The 23,867-nt window shown below is 40.8% G+C and overlaps 1 protein-coding gene across 2 annotated transcripts in view; it reads left to right on the top strand.

Moving 5' to 3' along the window:
• The window catches only part of schip1 (schwannomin interacting protein 1), a 218,149-nt gene that overhangs the window by 6,719 nt on the left and 187,563 nt on the right, over positions 1–23,867 (top strand). For both annotated transcript variants that reach the window (XM_067594903.1, XM_067594901.1), the window contains exon 5: positions 1,684–1,825. In XM_067594903.1, coding sequence (XP_067451004.1) covers positions 1,684–1,825 — 142 coding nt within the window. The remainder of the gene's footprint in view (positions 1–1,683; positions 1,826–23,867) is intronic.

Genomic DNA, 23,867 nt, shown 5'->3' with positions numbered 1-23,867 from the left:
CTTTAATTCAATCTTTCCATCTTATTAGGTTTCAGAGTCAGGGTCAGAGTTCATGAACCCGCACAGAGTGCCATCTAACACCATTTTACTTTAACATGGCCCAGCGCTTTTATAGGTGTAACAGGTAGCAGAGCTCTTGCCTCAGGCTCTCACTTCCTTGAAAGTGGAGGATGGAGAAGAGAAAGGCAATGTTTCTGTGTAGACTTAACATGATTGGGGTGTAGAGAGGTGAGATGGATAGGAAAAAAAAATGTCAGGATAAAAGTACAGAGAAGGCAGTGGAACAAGCGGCATGGAGAGGAGGAATGGAGAGATAGAAGAAGCAAAGGGAGAATAAAAGTGGAGGAAAGAAAGGGGGGAAAGGTATTGGTTTTGGAGCCAGGAGTTATGGCTTAATTCAATTTGTTCCATTTGGCTCAGCTGTCTCTCTGCTCCACTGGAGGTGAATGTGTTTCTTCATCGGGTAATTGATCCTACACTCCATCCTGGACCCTGGAGTTGGGGTGACTATGGGGATGAAAGGAAGTGGAAAGTGAGAGAGATGGAGAGGGCGGTCTATGGAGGTTGAGAACACAGGTGAGATAGGTGGGGAGAGGTCAGGAAAGTGTGTGAGCAAGATTCAAAGGCAAATAAATAAGCAAAGGCCAAGAAACAAATGAAAGGAAAGTCACAGAAGAAGAAAATGACAAAGAAAGACAGAGCAATATGGTGCATCATTCATCTGCTCTGTGTTTCTAGAATTCTTATGAAGCCAATGATTTGATCTATACACAACAGCAGATCGATTTTCTGGTATATCTGCTGCTTCTCTCTGTGTGTGAAAAGTAGTATTTTCCACCCACTGTTATCTGTTAAAGTGCAAGGAGCTTCTAGTTCTTAAAGTGTTTTTTACCAATATAATTTCCAATTTGAGTGCTTTCTTTAGTGATTTCTTCAGTCTCCTTGATAAATAAAAAGATATTATGGGCTTGTGTTATGTCAACTTTCTGAGAAATGATGGAATTATGTGTTTTCAGTCACTTCGGTTTAGCGGATGGCTCTAAATAATACAATACTCATGAGTCTCAGCACCATTGCAGTGGAGAAGAAGCCAGGCAGAGCTCCAAATTAGTGCAGTTGTGAACAAAACAACGCACCATAGTTGATGAATTGATCCCTGATTTACCCTAAATCTGAAAGTTAAGTGATTTAAACTGCTCAATGTGATATAATGTTTCTATAAAGCATAACTGTTGAGTTTCAACCCAATATTAGTGGTGGATAAGACCGAATTTTAAGCATGAGGACTGGATATTTGTCACAGAAATACTCATCGGGAGTCATAGTTGACTTTGCTCCTTAAGTATTTATGGGTCTTTGACTTTTTTTAATCAAAGAACAGACACTTTCTAACACAGTTGCTCCTCTTTTGTACTGATAATTCAACCCGTGGACTCTCATGTCCATCCCAGCCTTGGAAGTGCTCCACTTTCCAGTCACCTAACAGTGCAGAAAATGAACAAAACTTTTACTTTAGGAACCCAGGATGTCCCTGAATTACTCCTCCCAGTCATCAGCTTCATACCCTAATTCAGCACAGTTTGGTCATTTTCACTGTTACACAACCTGATACAAAGGCTAATGAGTGCAATTGATATTGAGATGTAAATGTCACAGTTATATTTCATTCACTTACATTCCCAGGATCCAGCGTGCCTGGCGTGCCACCGTCACCCGCAGAGGGAGCTGGCATGGGCAAGACAAGAACCGTACCAGTCATCATCAGGATGAGACGGTGCCTTCAAAGAGCCTCCAGGACCCTGTGATGACCACCAATATTTCTCCGGTAAGAATGCATAAAGAAAATCAAAAAGACAACCATATGGTGCGACATGAGAACAAAGCAGGTGGCCAGAGATCTGGACGTCTTTAACTTATCTCCTATCTAGTTATCAGCTGTGATTTGTTCTTTCTGCAGAGAATGAAAAAGCAATTGGTTAGTGGATGCATGGATGGATAGACTAATAAAGAACAGAGCAAAGGAGGGGATGATGGGAGGGGTGTTTACCTCTAGTGTCATCTGGGGGACCGTAGGGGTCGTATTGGTAGAGGTGGATGGGATGCCAACTGGCACTGTGCCCAGATCTGTAATTAGCCGTTAATTAGGTAAATTTTCAAAGCTGGTTGATTGATTAATGAAGTGCCTCTGCCCTTGTCCTCCTCCACCCCCCCTGCCCCTCCCCTTCCTCACCTCTCTCTACTCCTGAGAGAGCGCAGGGGGAGAATTAAACAGTGCTCACATGGCATGGCAGCCAAACAAAAGCCAGAGAAAAAAAACATAGCATGAGCAGCAGATAAACAGTAAGAGGGAGAAGAAGGGAGAAAGAAGCAAAGTCAGGGAAAGGCAGCGATGAGATGAATGCGGAGATGCAAAAAGATGCCTTTAAGACTGCCTGAAGTTCTAAGTGACAGACAAGGACACACGGGTACACATACACAGTCTGCTGTGTTGGTTTCTGTGTTGGCTGTAACAGTGTAGTAATCGCACTGAGACGCACAAGCTGCCTGCCTACGCTCTTTGCAGAGACTGAAAAATATGATGTCATGTCTGCATACTCACTAGTGTGTGTGGGATGCATTTTTTCCCACTCTCTTTTTTAAGCAGTGCTAGAGGAAAGCAAGATTCTCTCAGCAAACAGATGGGCCAGTGTCCTGGTGAGACTCTGTGTGTGTGTGTGTGTGTGTATGTGTGCTTGTGTTGTTTTTAGGTTGTTTGTTCTGCTTGAAAGAGTTTGTTGATCATTAGCACAGCAGCAAATGTCTTCCTAATTAGAAAGTTACTGTAACTTAAAAACCAAGATGACAAAGAACACCCCCCCCCCCCCCCCCATGACTTCCTTTTTTTCAACAATATCTTTATGGGAATTTGAATTAACATTATTGAGACTGTGAAAAATGTGTCTCCCACACCATCCAGTCCCTCCAATATTCACCTCTCATCCCTCCTTAACCCCTCTATTTTCAACAAACAATACATAGATACAAACAAAATACATTATTCATATATGCGTACATATAAGCAAAAGTGTACAATTACAAAAGGGGCAACTTTCTTTTAAGATTAAATGCCAACTTTCTATCTTACAAAACACCTCACCATTTTCAGGTTAGAAACTGTTTTGGCACTCATGTTCGTCACTCCAACTCGTTTACCCTCTTCACTAGCTTGCATCACTCTTCCTTCCTCCACCTCTGCTCAGAACACAATCCCCCACCTTTCAGTTTTTCTTTGTTGTTTTTTTTTTTTTTTAGTTTTTCCCCTCTCACACTCTCTTTCTCTGTTTTACTCTCTTCGCCTGTCCTCATTCACACACTGGATCACTCTCCTGTGGCTGTTGTGATCGCTGAAGGACAGACATTCATCAGCGTAAGGCCAGGGTGCCACATTATATCTGTGTGTGTATATATGTGTGTGGGTGTTCATGTGAGCTCATGTGGGCTTGAAGGACCTTGCTACTGCCCTGTAGGGGAGGGGGGAAGGTTCAAACATACTTCATGCATATTTCATGGATCTCTGATATTGAACACGAAGCACACACACACATAAACACTTACTCACACACAGACATAGATAAGACACTGCGGCACGCACTGAGGTTTTTCTCCCTCATCTGCTCCAACATAGAAAAATATCCTCGATCCACACACTCGCTCTCAATAACACCTCCCAGAATGAAACTGTTTGTATCAATGTCAAGTTTTCTCTTGCGTCTTCCGTATATTGCAGATGTATGTCCAGCAATGGTGGTCTCAGGCCCGCTGCAACCCTACACCCTGATGTATTATTTCTACACCGAGGGGCCAGGCCCTACATGTCCTGCTCTGGTCATTCCTGGACTGTTGATAGTAAATCAATAGGTCTGACTGTTCTGAACACGTTGCTGCTGAATGTTGGCTGACCTGTGGGGGTTGGTGTGTAGACTGTGTAAGAGGCAGAGTGTTGGGTTGTTCAAACATATAAAGTAACCTAAAGGTCAGTAAATGAGCTTTTAAAAGCTACAACATCTCAGCACCTGGCAAAGTAATGATCAACAATGTAATAACATACTCTCAGATGTGGTCATTTATGGGATAGTAAAATTTTTACTTAAAGAGGACATATTATGTTTTGTTTTCTGGTTTCTTGTTCCCATGTATATACTGTTATGATGTCGGATATCTATGCTTAACATGGACAAAGTTCCAAGACTTGAGGTTAACATATGTAGAAATGCTTCCTGCATGTCAAAAGCCCAGGCTTCGACCTGCTCTGAACGCATCATTTGCAATGTTTTTTCTACCATGCCTATGAGCTGACGTCAGCTCGTGGCGCATGCCCATAAATGGCCATCCTTTCCATAGCCTTGGTTGCTAAGGTTGTTGCTAATGGTTTTTCCATATGTTGTTTGCATTGTTCACTCTCATATTTCAGATCAGATTTCGGCTCGAACATGTACAGATGTATTTGAGATGTTGACGTTACAAGTAAAGAATGAGAAAAAATCCTACTACTATAGCTTGTTTCATGGTTTGTTGACATAGCCTCCTGAGCAGCCAGAAGTCGGCTGTGACGCAGCTTCTGGAAGCTAACCAATCAGAATAGAGAGGGCTCATTGGGAAGGTTTAAAGAGACAGGAGCTAAAACATCTTGTTTCAGACAGAGGCTGAACTGAGGGGCAACGTAAAGGGTCAGTATGAGTTAAATAAAGAGTTTTTTAACTGTAATTCATTCATAAATATTCCAGGAGAACCCCAGATTCAAAATATAGACCTGGAAATGTGCATAATATGTCCCTTTTTAAAGGAATTATTTTTGGAAATGCATTAATTTGCTTTCTTGTCGAGAGTTAGGTAAGAAGATGGATGCCATGTACTCTCATGTCGGTCCTTTAAATATCAAGCTTCTACCAGGAGATAATTAGTTTAGCTTAGCATAAAGACTGGAAACATGGGCAAACAGCTTGCCTAGCTAGAAATGTGTGCCTACTAACATCTCTAAAGCTCACTAATTAACATATTATTTTCATCTGTATTAACCGTGCAAAAACCAAAGTGTAAAGATGACAAGTTACAGTTTTACAGGAAATTATTTATAGGCTTATGTGTCCTGGCTGTAACTTCATATTTAGTGTACAGATATGACAATGATATCAATCTTCTCATCTATCTCTCGGCAAGAAAGCAAGTATGTGTATTTCCCAAAATGTCAAACTATTCCTTTAATGCAACTTAAAATACTGGCATTCACCCAAGTTCTTGACTTGTTAAAGGAAAAACACTCCCAGCACTAGTAGCACAAGCCATGTCTCCAACTTGCCTCCAGGCTAAACTTAACATTCTGCATGTCCACTTATCCTGGAGAATTTGAGAAAGAAACTTATAACTGATTGGCTGCAGTTTTGAATACAGATTAGCTCTTGGACACAGTGAAGAGCCTAGACCTGTGAAGTCTGCAAGATATTATGGGCACAAATGCAGTGGTGCTTTTTATTAGCATAAATAGTGTTTATTATTAGGCAGCTTGCACAGTTCTGTATTAGCTTTGAAACTGTGCTCTTTTGTAGTGTGACATGAATTTTTGCCTTTGTGCATGTGCAGAAGTGTGTGTCTGTACATACTGAGTTTGTTGCATGAGAAATCCCCATGATTCATAGCTGAGCGTGGTCTTCTGGGATGGCTTGGTGAGTTTTATTCAAAGACACAAAGCAATGATCAAAGCTAAAGTGTTGAGTTGAGAGTGAAAATGAAGTGCTTCAGTGCTCCGCCTGTCGTTATAAAGAAACTAACACTGCTGCTGGGCTCAAGATAAATAAGGATAAATAAAGATTAAAAATACACATAAGAGCATGAATGCTTGGGTAACTGTGCTAATACAAGTGTGTGTGTCAATAGCTGTGTTTGTTTGCTAGCAGTGTTTGCGGACATTGATGTGTTCCCATCTCTGTGACGTGTCGCACTTTCTTTCCCCTTCTTCTTCTGGGGCCCCGGCGGCAGGAAAGTGATAGTGTAAGCATTCCTGCAGCCTGCGTGGGACATCATTCTCTCATCTCTCACTGCCAAGAATCTCACAAAGCGAAGTGATGGCTTCATCCATGCCTCCACCTCAACCCCCCCTAATCCCTTTTTCCCACCCTCACTCTATGTCATCCCTCGCTTTCCCTCCCACTGCCTGTTGATGCACACAGGCACATACACACACCAGTCCCCCGTTTCTGTAGACAGATGCTAACAGATTACTTGTTTTATTGGTGTCAGTTGGTGTCTCATTTGAAATAAATTTATATACCTCTGCCCCAGAGTTGACATTGATCAGGCTTAACTCATTTAATATCCATGACATTTGCCTATTAGCTTATTTACTGTCAAAACAGGTCCAGACTCAGCTGGCTTCCTGAGAGACAGTCGCTCTCACATTTGTATTTGTTATCTGGAAGAAAATGTGATTGCTTGTGCAAAATGTAAACTCCAGAGGAATATTCAATCCAAGTATACACACACACACACACAGACATGGACTCACACACACTAAAGTTAACACCCATTATGCATAACATAATTTCCAAGTGGTAGGGTTGTTGTTGACCTCAACTGCAGAGGTCCAGGCCTTTACTTGAAACAGGCTTACATTAGAGATATTTTATAATTTTTTAGTAAGTATTCCTGTTTTTTTTTTTTTTTAATCTGTTCCGGTTTTATTTTGCTGTTTCTGCTGTTTGCTGATAATGCAAAACTTCATCAGTACAAGTGAGATTCACTAAACCCCTCCCCTGAACAGCAATTGTCCAATTTTAACAACTGTAACTAGTGGATGGCAGAAGCTCTGGATTTCTCCACATACCGAAGTGGTGTGCAAGGGTCTGTGTTGAGTTCAATACCCTGCATATGAACAGTTTTGAGAATATTGTTTTTTAATCCCTTTCTGAACCCAAAAATACAATGGTTAAAGCAAAAGCGTAATGAATGGTTTAAACATTGTATTTGTCTTCTCTAATGTAAGCTGTAAATGTAAGCATGTCCATGTAACTAGCTTACTACCCACAATAGTAACCTAACCAAGCATTACTTCCTCTATAGTCTCTACTGTGTTGAAGCTGGCCGTGCATGGAAGCTATTAGGGTAACCATAGCATCTCTGTCCTTTGCTTTTATTAGATTTCGGGGAAGTTAGACTTGGTTATCCTAAAAGCCTTTTCTCTTGAAATGTTAAAAGTGAAATCACTGTTTGAATATACAAACAATAAAGCACAGGTTAACTAACCTCAGCCTTGCTTGGTCAAGTAGATGAATCATGACCAAGGTGTACAGTTAGTTAGTTTTTTGTGTTGAGCTACTGTCATTGAAACTCAGTACTTCCTGCTCAGATGTTTCACAGTAAATGCCTTCTAGAAGCTCAACAGGCACAATCCCTCCTTTTCTTTATAGGCTTTTTATGTGAATAATCTGCAGTAAGTATTGAGTTGTATTGACAGTAGTTTAAATCTGAACAATGGCAAAGTAGAAGATATTAGAATTAGTGATTGATCACTGATAAAAGGGAAACTCACAGCAATAGATTGGCAGGTATGATATGGCTTGGTCGTACTGATTGAATTTGTGCAGATGTACATTATGTATGTGAGCCTTCAGATGATTTCATCCCCCGTCAGTGTTTTACCCTGCCTTTATTAAGGACTGGACTTTATTATTATTGGTTTATTCTGGGCACATTCTTTGCATTCATTTAAGACTTGGACAATTTTTTAATAATGGCTTTTATTTGAGAATTTTCACCATATGAGAGTCTACATAGACAAAGTGTACATTAGCCGGCACGCACACAAGCTTATGTCTAGAGAGCAATGCTCCAAAATAGCCATTGATTTTGTAAAAGCCCATTGGGAAGATATCATAGAGATTTATCATGGCTATACAGTATGGTAGAGGAAAACGAGGAGAGTGCTGATGACTCCAGGAGGTGGAGAGAGGACGATGGATGACTAGAAAGCTGAAATGAGGAGGAGAAAGAACATAGAAAAGATGTGGATTTTGGAGTGGTAATGAGGATAATAACTCTGCATTAGAGCTTCCATGAGCCTACATTTGTGTGGGTGCGTGAGTGTACGCGCAGGCGCAGGTATGTGTGTCAGAGTGTCTCATTTCTTCTTCATCTCTGTCTCTGTCCAACCTGCACCAAAGATAAATGCTGACTATTAAAGCCGTGAACCTGCAAAGATACACACACTTCCACGCTCACGCCACCTCATGTGCACAAAATATAAACACACCAACAGCCTTCAGTGGCACATTAAGAGCATCTTATGACCCCTCCAAAAAAAATCAATGAAAGCTGTTACACAAATAGAGAAGAGCTGACAAGTGGAAAAGCGGAGAGGGCAAGATAGATCTTGATCAAGACACAGGGGAAAGATAGGAAGAATATGGAGTGAAAAGGGTGTGAACATTTCAGCTGTCTTTAGTCTGCGCACTCCTCACTTTATGACATTTACTGTTGTTTTTCTTGAGCACAGGATCTTGAATCACTTGTTTGGATATTTACAACAGGCTGTGCGTAGAATTTCGATAAGAGCGATAGTTTACAGGTTGTGTATGGGGATTTGATTGGATGCTGTAGCTCACCGCAAACTCCCCCTGAGCTTGTAATTGGTTATTTATCTAGAAAACATGCCTTTTAGCTGACATTACTTAAACTAAACAAGCATATAGCAGTGTGCATTCTCACATATGGTCACTTACAGACATGGAAGTGGCACATATATATACACACAGACTACAGTAACACATAAATCTGCTAGAAGCGTCTCCCAACCATCTGCAGCAGTAATAACAATCTGGTACCTAAGGCTATATGCTCTACTGTTCTATTACAGCACATTTCTCTCTGCACACACATTTTCCCTCCAGTTATCTCCTCCACCCTCTTTCCCGTTCTCCAGTTTTTCTTTCCTCATCCATTCTTCCACTATCGCTTCCAGTCTCCTGCTACTTCTCCTCCTCTTACACATAGGGCTTGTCCCCCTCTTTAGCCCATCTCATACGCAGATAGGCTCAGTCCTCATGGCCAGTGAGTCTGCCATAATGAGATCCCTGGAGGAGAGAGGAGTAGCATAAAGAGCAGAGGAGGGCAGCAGAAGGGAGAGAAAGAGTTGAGGGTTGATCTCCACTCTGACCTACTGTGACAGGAAACCTCTGGAATAGTTCACCCCCACACTTCTTACTATCACCATACCCCTTTACTCTTACTCCATCATCTTCTCCTCCTCCCCCTCCTCTGTTCATCAGCCATCCACCATTAATGTCCATTAACCAGATCAGAGGCATTATAATCCTCCTCTGACAGCATTTCGGCTGTGTGTACACTTGGTTTTGCAAGGAGGGGCTGAGGGTAGGGTGAGGTAACTGGTATCTGTCCTTAGAGAGGAGAGGATAGCTCGGTTGTAGAGTTAAATCAAAAGCATGCATATGAAAGCATAGGCTAGAGACAGCAATGGAGCAATGGAGGGTCAGAGGAGAAAGAGAAAATGAAGTCCAGGCTGTGAGTTAGATGTTTTATCTCATCGAGTGTGCACAGTGGGTCCATAAGGTATTCACATCCTCTCTTCTTATCTGATCATCGGCTCCTCACTGGTAAGATAAACACCCTTCTGAGAGAGAGAAAGAGAGATGATGCATATAAAATCTTCTACAAAACACACTTGCTTTTATACACCTGTGTTTTTGGGTTTGCTCATGTCCTTTCTTTTTTTCATTTGATTCTCCCTGTTCAATAATAAACTCTCTTCTCTTATTTTGCCTCAGTGAAGACCTTTCACCGATTAGTCCTCAGTCCATCAACCATATAGGAGGCCAAGTAGAAAGGACTGATGAGCTAGTCATCGACTGTTAAACTGGAGGCACCTCCCTGATATCATAAAGTCTAGGCTGTGGCAGCTAGCTGCTGTTTATCTCATTACCCTGTGCACTAACAGAGCTGCTCATCACAGCTCTAATGGTGTATTAAGAGTTTAAGCAGGAATTCAATACAAGAGACCATTAATGAAATGTTCTGGCCGTTTAAGGAGACATTGTTTTTGGCAAAGTGGTGGTGGTCGTTTCCTCCTTCCCTTTATCTATTTATCTAGCTCTCTGTCTGCCCGTCCATCTGTTCATCCATCTCTCTTTCTATCTCTGAGGTACATGTAAATATTAGTATTTCAGTGACCAGTGTGGTTTAGGATTCCTTGCTGTAGCAACCCAATGATCTTGTATTGCTCCTCTTTTTAACAACCTGCTCACTGGTCTTTTTTACTTTCAAATGAACACTGTTGCACAAAATAGGTTTTCAGCACTCGTTGTCAAAGCTGTCACAAATTGCCCGCCACATATGTTTCTGAATAAATTTGAGATGCAAATGCGAAGTCATGCATCATTTTATTTTGACAGTGCGAGGTTAAGTTACAGAGATTTATGAGGCAAAATGTCTCATCATCATCATCATCTAATATTTAGCTTTTTGGTCAGGCTTGCAGCTGCAAGGCTCTGTTGATTCTCAATCGATGTCTTCCAGGCTAAAATCTCACATTGAAAACCGACCTTGTGAGATTTAGGCTGGCTTCTGCAAGGCTAACCTTTTAACTACTCAGTCATGTTGAATGTGTGTGTCTGTGTATGAAAGTGTGTATCCATAATATTGGATAAGCGTGTTGAGTATGCTAGGGGAGGCCCTGGAGATGTCTTGTGGGTGGATTTCTCACAGACACATTTGATCTCTATCTGCCCTTTCTCATGTCTTTTTGATCTGTGAGTCAGGGATGAAGGGGGAGAAGTGTTGTCCTCTAGTTTGATGCACATAATGAGTTTCTACTCTTTACTGCATCACAAAGAACAGAACATAACACATTAAAGGGTTGAAAAGAAAGATAGATAGCAGATTGCTGTGGGCTGAATGCCAAGCATTTTAATGTGGCGCATGTGCACATGTCATCGTGTAAAAACTGTGTTAGTGTTGTCAGATGCATGTGTGCTTTAGTGTGTTGGGGAATCTTCTCAGCCAAAGGCCTTTGCTTTGAAGTTTGCCTTTGTCTATAATAGATTGTTGAATCTTTGAAGCCATTGTGAAAGAACGGGTATTTGCATATGCATTTACATCAACTTAAACATACTGTATGGGCATGTGTAGTGTGTAGACAGTACAGTATGTGTGCTCATGTGTGTCATGTGCACCCACAGACCTGCCCCCCCCCCCCCCCCCCTAGCAGTTTAAACACTGGCCCAATGTGTCCACATAATCTTCTACCATCACCATGGTAACAGTGAACTTGCTCAGGATGTCCTTATTTACCTATGCAAATGACATCATGCAGCTCTCCAACCTGTCAATCATGATCCTAAGCATATTGTAAAAGTTCAGCCAAAAAGGAACTGTCAATGTCAGGTCCGTTATGTAACCTTCACCGAGCACTGGTTTGTCCAAAGCCCAAGTGTTCTCTGTCGAAATCAATGTCTCTAAAAGTTTTTGAAGCAATGCTAAATCTCACAATACCTCATGGCAATGTCGGTATGGTATGGGTATTAGAACCTTTTCTCTTTTTTATGTATTTACAGTCTTATAATTCATGGGTTTTTTTGTTACATTGTTGTGCTGTTTTTGTAACTGTGTTTTTTGCAGTGTTTTTGTAAAGAACCTCTGTGCAAGCTTCAAGCAGACCCATCAGCTTTTCACTTTCATTTATATATTTATTTTGTCTGCATATACGATAGAAATGGCTGCAATGTTTTAGGAAATTAAGGGTGATTTAATGCTGTCTGAACTTGCAAAAGCTACAGAAGTCCCCCTGTTCTCTTTCTTCTTTTTCTGTCTGGACTGAGCATTACCTCCTGAGCTTGCTTGTGCTCATTTTCTTCTTTTTGCAATAGCAGAAATACTTATTATTCTTCCAGCTTCTCCATCTCTCTCCTCTACTCTTGTATCCACTTAACTTTTCTCTCCCGATCTCCTCCTTCTTAGCAGTTCCTTCCTGAGACTCTCCTCCTGAGTCTCATATTTTCTCTGTAGCTGATATCATTTTTTATCAGTTCTTATACATTTCATCTTCTGAAACCACTGGATTTGTTGTGCAAGTCATCACAATATGTGCTCAAATGACAAAGTATGCAATAGAACTGTAGAGCAAAAATGCAGTATCTTATTCCAGACAAGGCTGCTGTCCATTATTGGCTGATCCATCTGGAATGAGACACCTCCAAGTCTGAGGTGGTGATATTCGTCTGGAAAATGGCCCCTTTGGGTTGGGAATAAATTGCTGCCTCAAGTGAAGGAGATCAAATATCTCGGGATCTTGTTCACAAGTGAGGGTGAGATTGACTGGAGTGTGAGATTGACAGGTGGATCAATGCAACATCTGCAGTAATGCAGGCAGTGTTGTGGTGAAGAGGGAGCAAAGCATGATGGCAAAGCTCTTAATTTACGTCTACTTCTACATCACTTATTGTTATGAGCTTTGGTTAGTGACCGAAAGCATGAGATTGTGGATACGCACACTGCTAAAAGGAGTTCCTTCTCAGGATGTCTTGGCTGACCTTTAGAGATGGGGTGACAAACTTAGGCATCTGGAATCAGCTCAGAGTAGAACAGCTTTCTCTTTTGCATGAAAAGGAGCCAGTTGAGGTGGATACCTCCTTGTGGAGGTATTCTAGGTGTGTCCAACTGAGAGTAGACCCTGGGGCAAACACAGAACACACTGGAGAGATTTTGTAACCCATTTGGCCTGTGAACACCTTGGGATCACTGGAGGAAGTCACTAAAGTGGAGGGTGTCTGGGATATTTTTCCATGCATAGATGAATGCATGGAAAATAACTGTATTACCGTATCATGAAAATATAGAAGGTAATAATGATATCTTACTGTAAATTCTTTACATTTCGTTTTTTTGGGACAGGTGGCAGTCATTAGTTTTCTTGAATAAATGATCCCAGATCCCAGTAGCTCTATAGTAAATAGCTCAGTGATCCTCTTCATGAAGCAATTTCAAAAAGCCAGTAATGGCAAACAGGAAACACTCTGGGTCTATAGGCACTGTGTATAGCTAATGACTACTCATGAGTTACTGTTCTATCTCCATGCACATAATTGTGTGTGTGTGTGTGTTTGTGTGTGTGTGTGTGTGTGTGTGTGTGTGTGTGTTTGTGTGTTTGAGGGGAAGAAGGTTTACAATACTGTTTACAGTAAAACATTTACTTTGAAAAATGATATCATGCATCACCTCCAAATGTTTCTCCTCCTGCAGTCATTTAGCAGATGTTATTTCCTGCCACAGGGAAAGTGAACAGGGAATGAGAGAGAAGAATTAGTATTACACCCAAATACCAAGACAGTAATGGGAGTGGCAGAGAGAGGAGAGAGAAATGAAACACAAGGACACAAAAATGGGAATGTTTTTGAGGGTGACTGCTCAACTTACTTTTTTTTCAATAAGAAGCCAATTAAACTGTACATGCGTATAGACTATATATAAACACTTTAATATCTCAATGTTATTTAAAGATTTATGACTTTTAGTGGCTTCAAGTGCTCATTAATCCAGAGTTTGCCGTAGTTATTGCACACATACTAGCACATGTATATAGCAGTACTAAAATAAACTAATGTTTGTGCACAATGTTTCCTCTCCAGGCATTTTTAATCTCAATTTTAGTATTTGCCCTTATGTTGTTGTGGGTGTGCTTTAGTTATTTCAAACTCCATGTAAATAACAGTACTCTAGATGCCTATTTCCACTATGAAAAGCATGCTGGAGTGCACAGTAGACATGCATATGTGATAAGAGTCTTGTTGGAGTTGGGCATTTCGTAATTTTAAAGAATTGATCATTTCAGTTTGATCATTCATTCATATCTTTCTGCAGAGTCTTCTGCAACAATCACATTTTCTGAGAGCTCAAGGTGCCTGCTTGTTTCGTCTGACCAAATGTCCAAAACCCCAACATATTTTATTTACAATGATATAAAACAGAGAAAAGCAGCGAATCGTCACATATGGAAGCTGGAACCAGCTAATGTTTGGCCTTTTTGCCTAATAAATGACTTGACTGATTGTACAGTAAGAAGGGCATGTGTGTGAGACAGAGAGAATATAATACAGGTGACCACTTTTTTTCTGTAGTTATTGTTTAAGCGCAAAAAAATGAACATGATACATCATTACATGTATTCAACAAGAATAGGCTCAGAGACATAAGAGACTAAGTTAGCAGGAAGAGGAGATAAAAAGCCCAGGTGAAGAATGGGAGGTATGAACCGTAATATGCAGCTTTCAGGAAGAAAAATGACTCATAGAATAATTTTGCTTTTTCCAATTTATGGCCACACACAGAGCATTTTTAAGTGAGGCAACAATAAGAGTATGTTATACTGTAGGGGGGTAGTGCCATTACAGCACAGCAGCTAATTACTAACCCCAGATGGCATTCTGGAGATCCAATTTTTCCTCTGGTGGAATCTTATTTACTCAGCTCTAAAGACAGTCAGTAGACTTCTAAAAGTCAAACATTTTGCCTCATAATTTTTCTCCTTTCAATTTGTGCAGTGGTTAACCATCTCTGACAATGACGAAAATGGCTGCACGAGTGTAGAAAGGCCATTTGAAATACAGGAAGAGAGAGGAAGAACTACCGGGCCTATGAGCTCAGTTTTAATCACCTCTCATCTTACAAACTGTATCTTTTTACTTCTCTGCCTCCCTTGTTCTTGTTCTCTAGCACATTGTGTTTTGACTGTTAATTAGCATGTCTGTCACCCCAAAAATACCTCTCTCTCTGTGCTGTGTGAGGAATATAAATATACATTTTCTTTTAGCCTCACTCTTTTTGTCTTAGTTCCTTGTTTGACTCGTAAAATCGCAGAAAGTATAAAGCAGTTTGGTGCAAAAGGAGATATTACTGTTTGACAAAAATGACATCTGCTCTTACAAAATGACTGATAAAAGTAAGATATTTTTAAGACACAGTAATGTAAAAAAAAAAAAAAAAACCTCTCACTGCTTCAAAATGGACTCAGATTTCTTAAATGCATTCTGACAAACTTGAGTTAATTTTTAATCTTTTCAGTATCTTTCTCTGTCTCTCTCACATGTCCCTTTATTCTCTCATTGTTCCTTCTACCAAAAAAGTATGACACCTCATTAAATCATGCCTGGTGCCTTGTGCACCTTTCATAGTGGCACTGCTGGGCAAGGTCAGAATGCTGATATATAGAGCCCGCACATTTACACTGACAGATATTTTTGCAGGGAAGGGCACAAGGAGTATGATAGGAGCAGATCTGTGATTCCATGTGTTGAAATAGAATCTGAATTTCAATGCTGCCTTGTCTGCACCAACAAAAGCACTAATTATCTCCTCATTAACCTGTGACCAGGTGTAGGTGTACGTGCGTGTGTGTGTGTGTGTGTGGTCTCCTTAAATATTCACTCCCCTCTCTGTTCTTTCATATTGCTCTCTACTTCTATCAATAATAAGGATCTATCATGTCTGCTGTGTCTGCTGACACATAGAGGACAACTTCATACACACCTAAATGCCCTACAATGTCTCACCACCCTAAAAAAGAGACTGTTGTTTCAGGATTAGCTCTAAAAGTAAAATAAAGATAAAGGATAAAGGGACATGGAGCTTTATGTTAACTAATCATCAGTTATTTGACAGGTAATACCAGAGAGCTTCAAAAATAGTCACAATCTCCACCTCTAAGTCAGTCCAACTGATGTTAGAGTCTCTTTTTTGTCTGCAATAGCACACATATCTGCTCTGTAAATCACTTGTCCTGCGTTCTCCTTTGACAAAAAATCAGAAACCAAAGTTTTTCATTAATTTGATGAAATACTGTTCTACTATCCGTCTATGTAGATGTAATCCCTAATTCTATACAGCCAATCAAATCTCGCATAAACCAATAACATGGCATTCGATCATAGGCAGAGCAGACGGTCACACTGAGCCTGACAGTATCCTGCTACACGACACAAGAGCCGCAGACTGAACAACAACCCATATTAGCTTTCCTGCTAAAGTTAAAAAATCGGATATAATAATCATCCGCTTATAATGATCAATTTGACCTTGACAGAAGTGATCACTATAAGCAGTTTCCACTGTGTAGAGCTGGGAATGAGCATAATAGGTCCCCTTTAAACAACATGTAAATTTACCTGCAAATGTCACTTTCATCCTGTTAGATGCTGGTTTGGTCGTTGCTCTTCGAAATTCCTGTCTGCCCATGGCTTGTAGCTACAGCAGGTTGTTTACTTTGTTTCTGTTTCCTTATGGTCTCTCTGGCAGCCTGCCAGCTAATGTCAATCAAACAAAGACACCGACACACCCCTCCAGCCGGCCGCAACCCTTTTTTCTCAGTTTTAATAAAACAAAACTCTTAACAATATATTTTGAAAAAAAAACATGTTATTTTGACTGCAAAGAGGGATGATTAAATATGAATAAATATGACAATATCAGCTGGACTTAAATATCCTTGCTTCAACTTAACTCAATTGTAATGATGAACAGCCAATAAACAAGAAAGCAAACCGCTATTACCAACATCAGTGAAGGACAGACATTATAATTGAAGTTCAGAATATCCAAAAACAAAAATAAGACACACATCTGTACACACACATCTGTAATTTTAATCAGCGTGGCATAAAGCCAAACACACTTGAGATAAATCAAGATAATTCAGCAGCCTGTTAGAAGGAGTCTGGCTGTATCAGTGACACCAGGGCTAGTGACTGTAGCAGCATGTGTAGAGGCTCTGTAATGGTTATATTTAGCTCCTTATCTCCCAGACGGCTCTCTCAGCACACAGTCGCCTGGCACAGCAGTCTATTCTGGTGAGAACTATGAAACTGGGAACAGTTAATGCCACTCTGGCCCTGACAAAGCTATAGCCTCAATAATAATCTTCTGTTTGGGCAAAACTTTTGCTCTCGCCCCAAAATGTATAATAATAGTTCTTTTTTTGGAGTGGTTGTCATTTTTAGTTTACCACGGCTTCACTTGCAGCATAAGGAATAGAGATTTCCCTCATTTTTCACTTTTTCAATTCCTATGTGTTTTCTCTTCACCTGTATTGTCACTCTTTACCTTCTTTCATTTTCTCCCAGAGCTTGTTTTCCTCCTTGTCTGGTTGAATGAGAGTTGGAAAGAGGGTTTGTGTTTTTGTGAAAGTGTGTGATGTTCCATATGATCCCTGCCAGTGTTTGAAGCTGCATTACATCAGACTCGCTATCCTGCCTCTAAAGCCCCTCTGTCATAGTGTATCTGTGTGTGAGGAGGAAGGGGGCTGAAGGCATTGATTTTCACATATATCCTGTATAAACATGAGAAACGCACGTACACAGGAATTCTAAAATACGTATACTCACAGCATTGCATGCAGACACATAGGCACAAAACACATGCATGTATTCATGCACATTGTAAACTTGTACACTTACAGGTATGTGCACAGTACTCAAGATGACATTAGTATATTCTGCTGCTGCTGCTGCTGCTGCTGAAACACTGGGGCTTTCTCTTCTGCATTATAGATGAGGAAGCTGTGAACAGCTTGTTTGCTTTCTAAATTAAGTTTTTCTCTCCTCTCTCTCTCTCTCTGTGCCTCTGCCTCTCTCTGTGAGTTTTTTGCATGTTGGCTTTTTACACCTCAAGACGAGCCAAAGCTTGTGCATGTCAGTGTATGTTTGTGCTTTTCTGCATGTTGGCACACATGTGTTCACGAGTGTAAGGAGGGCTCTCTACTGGTATTTGGTGTGAGCGGCACTCATCTTTAATGCATGCTACCCTGTGTATGTGGAAGTAACACCCTCTAAGCTAAAGGCTTTCCTGCTGGTTAGCCTCTAGTGGATTGCAGCTAGTCACTAAGCACATGCTCAGTACATTCACACACAACGCCTATCTAAGACTCTACAGTGCAAGCCTGCAACATCTGTGATCACTCTCTGACACTGAGTCTTTCCTTCCTATCAACTTACTATAAACTGTAACTATTTCTGAATGTTGAAACCAATGCAGAGTGCCATAAGATGCAGTTCTTCTAATGGTCGCTAGATGATGGCTCCAAAACCTCTCAGGCTGCAATAGGAAAATCCTGAAGTCAATTTTTTAAATTTTCCATTAAAGAGACTTAAACCTGCAGTGCAGAACTTTTACATATGAATGAACGTCCATTACATTCAAGCCCTTGCCAAACAAGTTCACACAATGCTGATTAAGCCCGTCACCACCAGGTATATCTCTCAGAGTATAATACAGTAAACAGAGTTTTTAAATCTGATGTTGGTTGCAACATTTCCGCGCTGCTGGATGGATACATATTGCGTATGCTCTATGGGCAGAGCATGCGCACCAGAGACTTTCGCCGGCCGACCAGCCAACTTCTGGTTAGCCCTCTGCTAACTTGAATGGGGATAAAATAATTTCAACGTGTAGCTCTTCTAGACTTTCCAAATATTCCAAATGGATCAAATTCTGATAGTGAAACAAGTCATTTCGCGGGGGTTGTGTGACAATTAAAATAATTTAGCCACCGTTTTACAGCTGGAACAGTAGCAAAGGAGCAGGCTACAGTAGAGCCTATGATGTAAGCACATGTAAACAATGTTTTTGTAATTACTCTCACTGCCAGAAGGGGGAGACAAAAGTCCCGCACTCCAGCTTTAAGAGGCTTAAAGAGTATGTTTTGAGACATGTTTGCCTTGACAGGGGCCCTATGCTATCACACTCAGCTGTGCTGGTTGCTACCTCATCAATAAAATTTAGCTCCACCCACCCCTCGCTCATTGCACTCATTTTCTTGCTCCAACAAGATGGCAGCAAGAGAGAAATCTGAAATCCAGGCTCCAAAAATGCCTCCAGAAACCTGGTTAATGTTTTCTGTCTCGCTTTGTCTCTAGTTCCATCTCTGATGCTCTCCAATGAAAACAAGATGACAGACAAAGGGGGAAAAAAATTCGAGAACAGGGAAGTGGGTCAAGAAGAGTGTTTGATTGTTTGCTTTTTATCAGAAACAATGATCAGAGACATTGTGCGTTTCTTTGTTGTATGCTCCTGATTTGGTTTACTTAAGAGCAACAGAGTACTATATCCTGGATTGATGAGATCACAGCAAACTGCAGAGCCAGGTCAGTGACATTTATCCACAATAAATCAAATCTTACAGTATGTACTGTGCAATCTCCATGACTCTAAGTAATAGCTTGCTTTTTAAGAATTGTCGTTTTTTCCTACTCCACCAAACACACACATGCTGAGTGGTGAGATTATCTTATTTTAGCTCAGTTACTGGAGTCCATTGGATCAAGAAGTGGTTTCAGTCTGGCTTATGTGAATTACCTAAATAACAAAATACACTCATTTATTAGGTTACACCTCGCTAAAGTTGATGTAGTCTAATGCAACAGCCCTGTAATAATTCATGAAGGCTGTAATGTTCAGATTTTGTTGATTCAACTTTGTGGTAATTTTAAATGGAGTGGACACATATTAGAAATAGTATATTAGCCTTCATTGAAATAATGTTCAGACTGTATAAACTCGGAGACATCCTACGTCTATTCTGGAGCTGCCAGCAGGAGCCCAGTCTTAGGATATCTAATTTGTTATTCCATTATTATCTGATTTCTTATGCAGACTTTGGCATATATAAACAGTCTGTCTTTTGATGTACTGAAAAAGAGTTTAGTATCTGTTAGTTGAACTAGCAGCCTTTCTGTCTATTGACTCTTGTCACTGTCTGACTGTATTACTTTGTCTGGCTCTTACTGAGGTATGGGTGGGTGAATCAGAAGTTCTTGTACCTTTTGTATAACCTGTAGCCAGGCAGGGCACCGCTGTCCCTTTCATTCCTCTGGTTTTATTTTCACTGGTCAGGCTTAGACAGAGTTGGGTCGGAGGCCATTGATTCACAGAGAGACAAACAAAAAGGTAGAGTGAAGACGACAGAGTTAATGCATAGTTTGTTGGTGCAAATCATGGTCACACACACACGTCTCTTTTTCTTTTCTAAAAGTACTTGTTGATGTACTACACCACATGCATGCATCACACAAACAAACAGAAATGAGAACATTACCTCTCTGCCTGGATGGCAGTGATTATACTGTGAATGCCTCTGGGCTTGTCTCTATCTTGTGCTGTGGTTGATCTCTAACATTGACTGCTCACTTTACACACATACACACATATGGTCTGTTGGATTCACAGAACATGATTATGGTGTGTGATGTCTCTGTCTTGAAGGACTCTCACCTGCCCTGGACAGCCTATTCCCATGCCAGGTACCTCGACTACCCTGAATGTCAAGCAGAAATGACTTATCAGTCTCCCATCCATCTTTTTGTCTCCCTCCCTCACTCTCATTCCCTCGTTTATGCTGTCTGTCAGATTGGCCCCCATGGGGCAGCTAGCCAGAGGTCAGACCTCCCTCCTTTCTTTCCCTGTTCCTCTCCAACTTTCTGTCCACCCTGTCCAGTGGGACAGAGGGTCACTGACTGACATTTATCTCCACAGATCTCTTCAGACAGGGAAATAGCTTTTGTCAATGTATTTGTCTGTGTGCGTGCGTATGTGTGTGTGTGTGTGTGTTTGTGTGTGTGTGTGTAGATGAAGATGTGCCCTTTGGCGCTGAATAGAATTATTTTTGCAGCTGGTCCACTGATGGTGAAAGCTGCCATTTGTAAGATTTTAAGTGCTGAAATGCTTCTAAAATGTTACCGGAAATGTATCAGTAGATGAAGCTCCAATGCCATCTCAACTCAAAGTCAATTTTTCAGAGCTTTCAACTGCATTTCAGTTTTCATAATATGCCATATACGATCACCTGTTATCACATGACAAACATGACCTAAAGAAAATTTCATTTGAAGTCTGTGAAAGTGAAAAAAGCTAGTAAGTAGAAGTTAAATTGTGTTGTTTTTGTCACATACAGATCCCAAGGTCAGGGTGAACTTGCACTCTAAAATGTATTTTTGTAATTTTGGTTAACCGACCCATTATTGTCACTCCAGACAAACCAAATTCTGGTCTTTTTCTGATAACTTTGTTCGATTGTTTGGAACAAATGCATTGTGGAGCCTTAAAACTCATCTTTCACAGGATGAAAATAGTAATTTTCACATGTTTTTTAGCTTCAGGATGATAGAGTAACCACCAAAAGAAAAGACAGCTTATGCCCAAACGAACATCCTCTGGGGGAAGTTGACAAGCTGAAGCTTTATGGTGTTTGTGTGTGAAAGCATGTACAATAATGTAAAGCTTGCCCACACTGTGATAACACGTCTGTCTATCTACTCAAAGGTTACCCACAGTGTTGCTTTGAGACCAGCAGATGGTAAAGCCGTCCAACTACTGCAGATATTGCATTTAACTGCTACAACACACACGCAAACACTCCATAGTCCCCACCATCCCCTTTTTGTCCGTGGGGTTGTATTATGGTCTGATTGAGATTCTGTACCAAGCCCGGCTCTGCACTCATTGCTTTTATCAGTGGACTTTTATCTCTCCCCCCCCAAACCCCACAACCTCCATCCTCCCACCTCGACCCAGCAGTCAGATATCACAGCCTGCCCCTGAGCCCTGCGAGCTGCCAGGGTGGCCAGCTGCTCCCCCCCACCCACCCACACACACACACACACACACACACACACACACACACACACACACACACACACACACACACACCACTTCCACCTGTCATCAAATGTACCATTTCACTGTTAGGGATGAGTTACATGGACAACAGTGTGGAGCACATGCTACAGTATATTTTGATGTGCTCTCCTGTCCTTGTGTGCAAGCAGGTATGAACAAACAAGTGACTTAAAAGGGAAGACTGAGAGCGATGTTGTTAAGGCTTTGTTTATAATAGCGATAGAGTCAGAATGGGTTTATCAGTGAGTGCCTCTGCAGGCAGCTCATGTCTGAGGGGTACTTAATTAGATCTGGACAATTTTCTCACTTGCCCGCCTCCCCACCCCCCTACCCCCCCACCCCTACATTTTTCTTTTCCTTCTGCATCTCTCGATCTCTTATCTCTCTCATGCTCATTCATAATAAGATGCACACACGCACACACACACACATGCACACACACACACACAGTTTTTAGCTGTTGTTTTTTAGGAATGACCCCTATAGCTCGTTAGGAGTACAGTTAAAGCATAGTGTATGTATGTGCTCACACATTCACACATTACACATGCCTGTAATGTGTAAATATGTTAGCTGCATAAAGGTGGAGACTGATATGTAAAACAGGTCACGTCGACAAGGACGTGTATGTGTCTGTGCATGGATGTGTGTGTGTGTGTGTTGAATATCTGCTGACATAGGCTCTGTGCCCTCCAGCAGTTCTCTTTGCTTACCCAACTCTTATTAAAGCAGTAAATATGGCCAGGACATAAATTTGACGTCATGATTTAATTCCACTTTCCACCTCTCTAGCTCTCTCTGCACTTTCTCTCCATCTCTCTCTCTCTGTTTGTGTGTGTGTGTGTGCTCGCTTGCTGATGCTCATTAATATGGCATTAATGTTGCCTTCTAATTACAAGAAGCCAAGAATTGCTGGGGGCCAAAGTTTGATGCATTCTGTTTCAGGGTGCTCCTTGCTCTTTTGAAATATGCCCACCTTTACCTTCCTCATCAATCTAGTTTAGAGGTAGTGATATATTGTAGCCTGTGTGAGTTTTTATGAGTGTGTGTAATTGGAGTTTTATGTAGATGTTCTTGGGCAGTTAAGGAGCCAAACACACTCCAGGTGTTACTGTGGCCTCTGCTCTCATCTTAAAGGTACTTTGGACAGCTGCAGCACGATGTCATACAACAAGATGCACATTCAGAAGATAACACATTGTACAGTGTAGGGATGCACTGTACAGATTCCCTCTTTTCGTAAAAAGTAAAACCACGGGCTATAAAAAAAAGGCAGATTTGCTGTAAAGATAATTAATTCCCTCTTTAATTTGGAGTTTGGCACATTTACTGTAACTGAGATGAGATATCACTGCTTCAAGTACAACCGACATCACATGATCACTCTCTTTATCACGACTCTGAAAGAAAACTTTTAATTTATGTACTTAGTTTGTTCATTTCTGTTTCCATGCCATGCCAAGCATTTGTCCCATCTCATATGAGATTACAACACACAGATGTAAAGACAAATCTGGGTGAAAAGCAAAAGTGAACAATGTGTCATTACTGCAGTCCCATCTCGCTAGAAAACTGATGCAGTAAAACATGATTTGAAACACAATGTTTGCAAAGTTTTTGATTTTTTTTAACCACTTTTTGCACAAGGAATATGTCTAGCATCTCCTGTAGAATATTTTACATGTTATAAATATGGTCAGTGAATGCCAATGAAATGAAAACAATATTACTTAAAACACAAGTTTTCAACATCATTTAGTGTAGTTGAATAGAAAGCCAGACATGTTCCACCTGCAAATCACAGTGCTGTTATCAGCTTCTCCAACAAACTTAAACTTTGGGGAGGGGGGGGCGGACAGACCACAAAATCTGGGGTACATTCTGCATGTGTTTCATCACCAGATATCCACTTTTAAGATTTCATATTTTTCATATTTTTGTTAAATGATGGATTACATGTGATAACCATGCAAGTAAGTATGGTGTTTGTTGATTTATAATCATAAGCTAGTGAGGAATGTTGGCAAGGGTTACTCAGCAACCAGACTGTGGTGGTTGGACAAAAGTGACTGAATAACTTCTGCATTCACACAGACTACCTATCTTTTGTCAGGAGTGATTATTTGGCATGATCAACACAAACATCTCTGCTTTCACTGTAAGCA

The sequence above is a fragment of the Thunnus thynnus genome, chromosome 7, assembly GCF_963924715.1.
Source record: "Thunnus thynnus chromosome 7, fThuThy2.1, whole genome shotgun sequence".
NCBI lineage: Eukaryota > Metazoa > Chordata > Actinopteri > Scombriformes > Scombridae > Thunnus > Thunnus thynnus.
The sequence above is the reverse complement of the archived record's forward strand: the minus strand, read 5'-3'. Positions and strand labels throughout refer to the sequence as shown.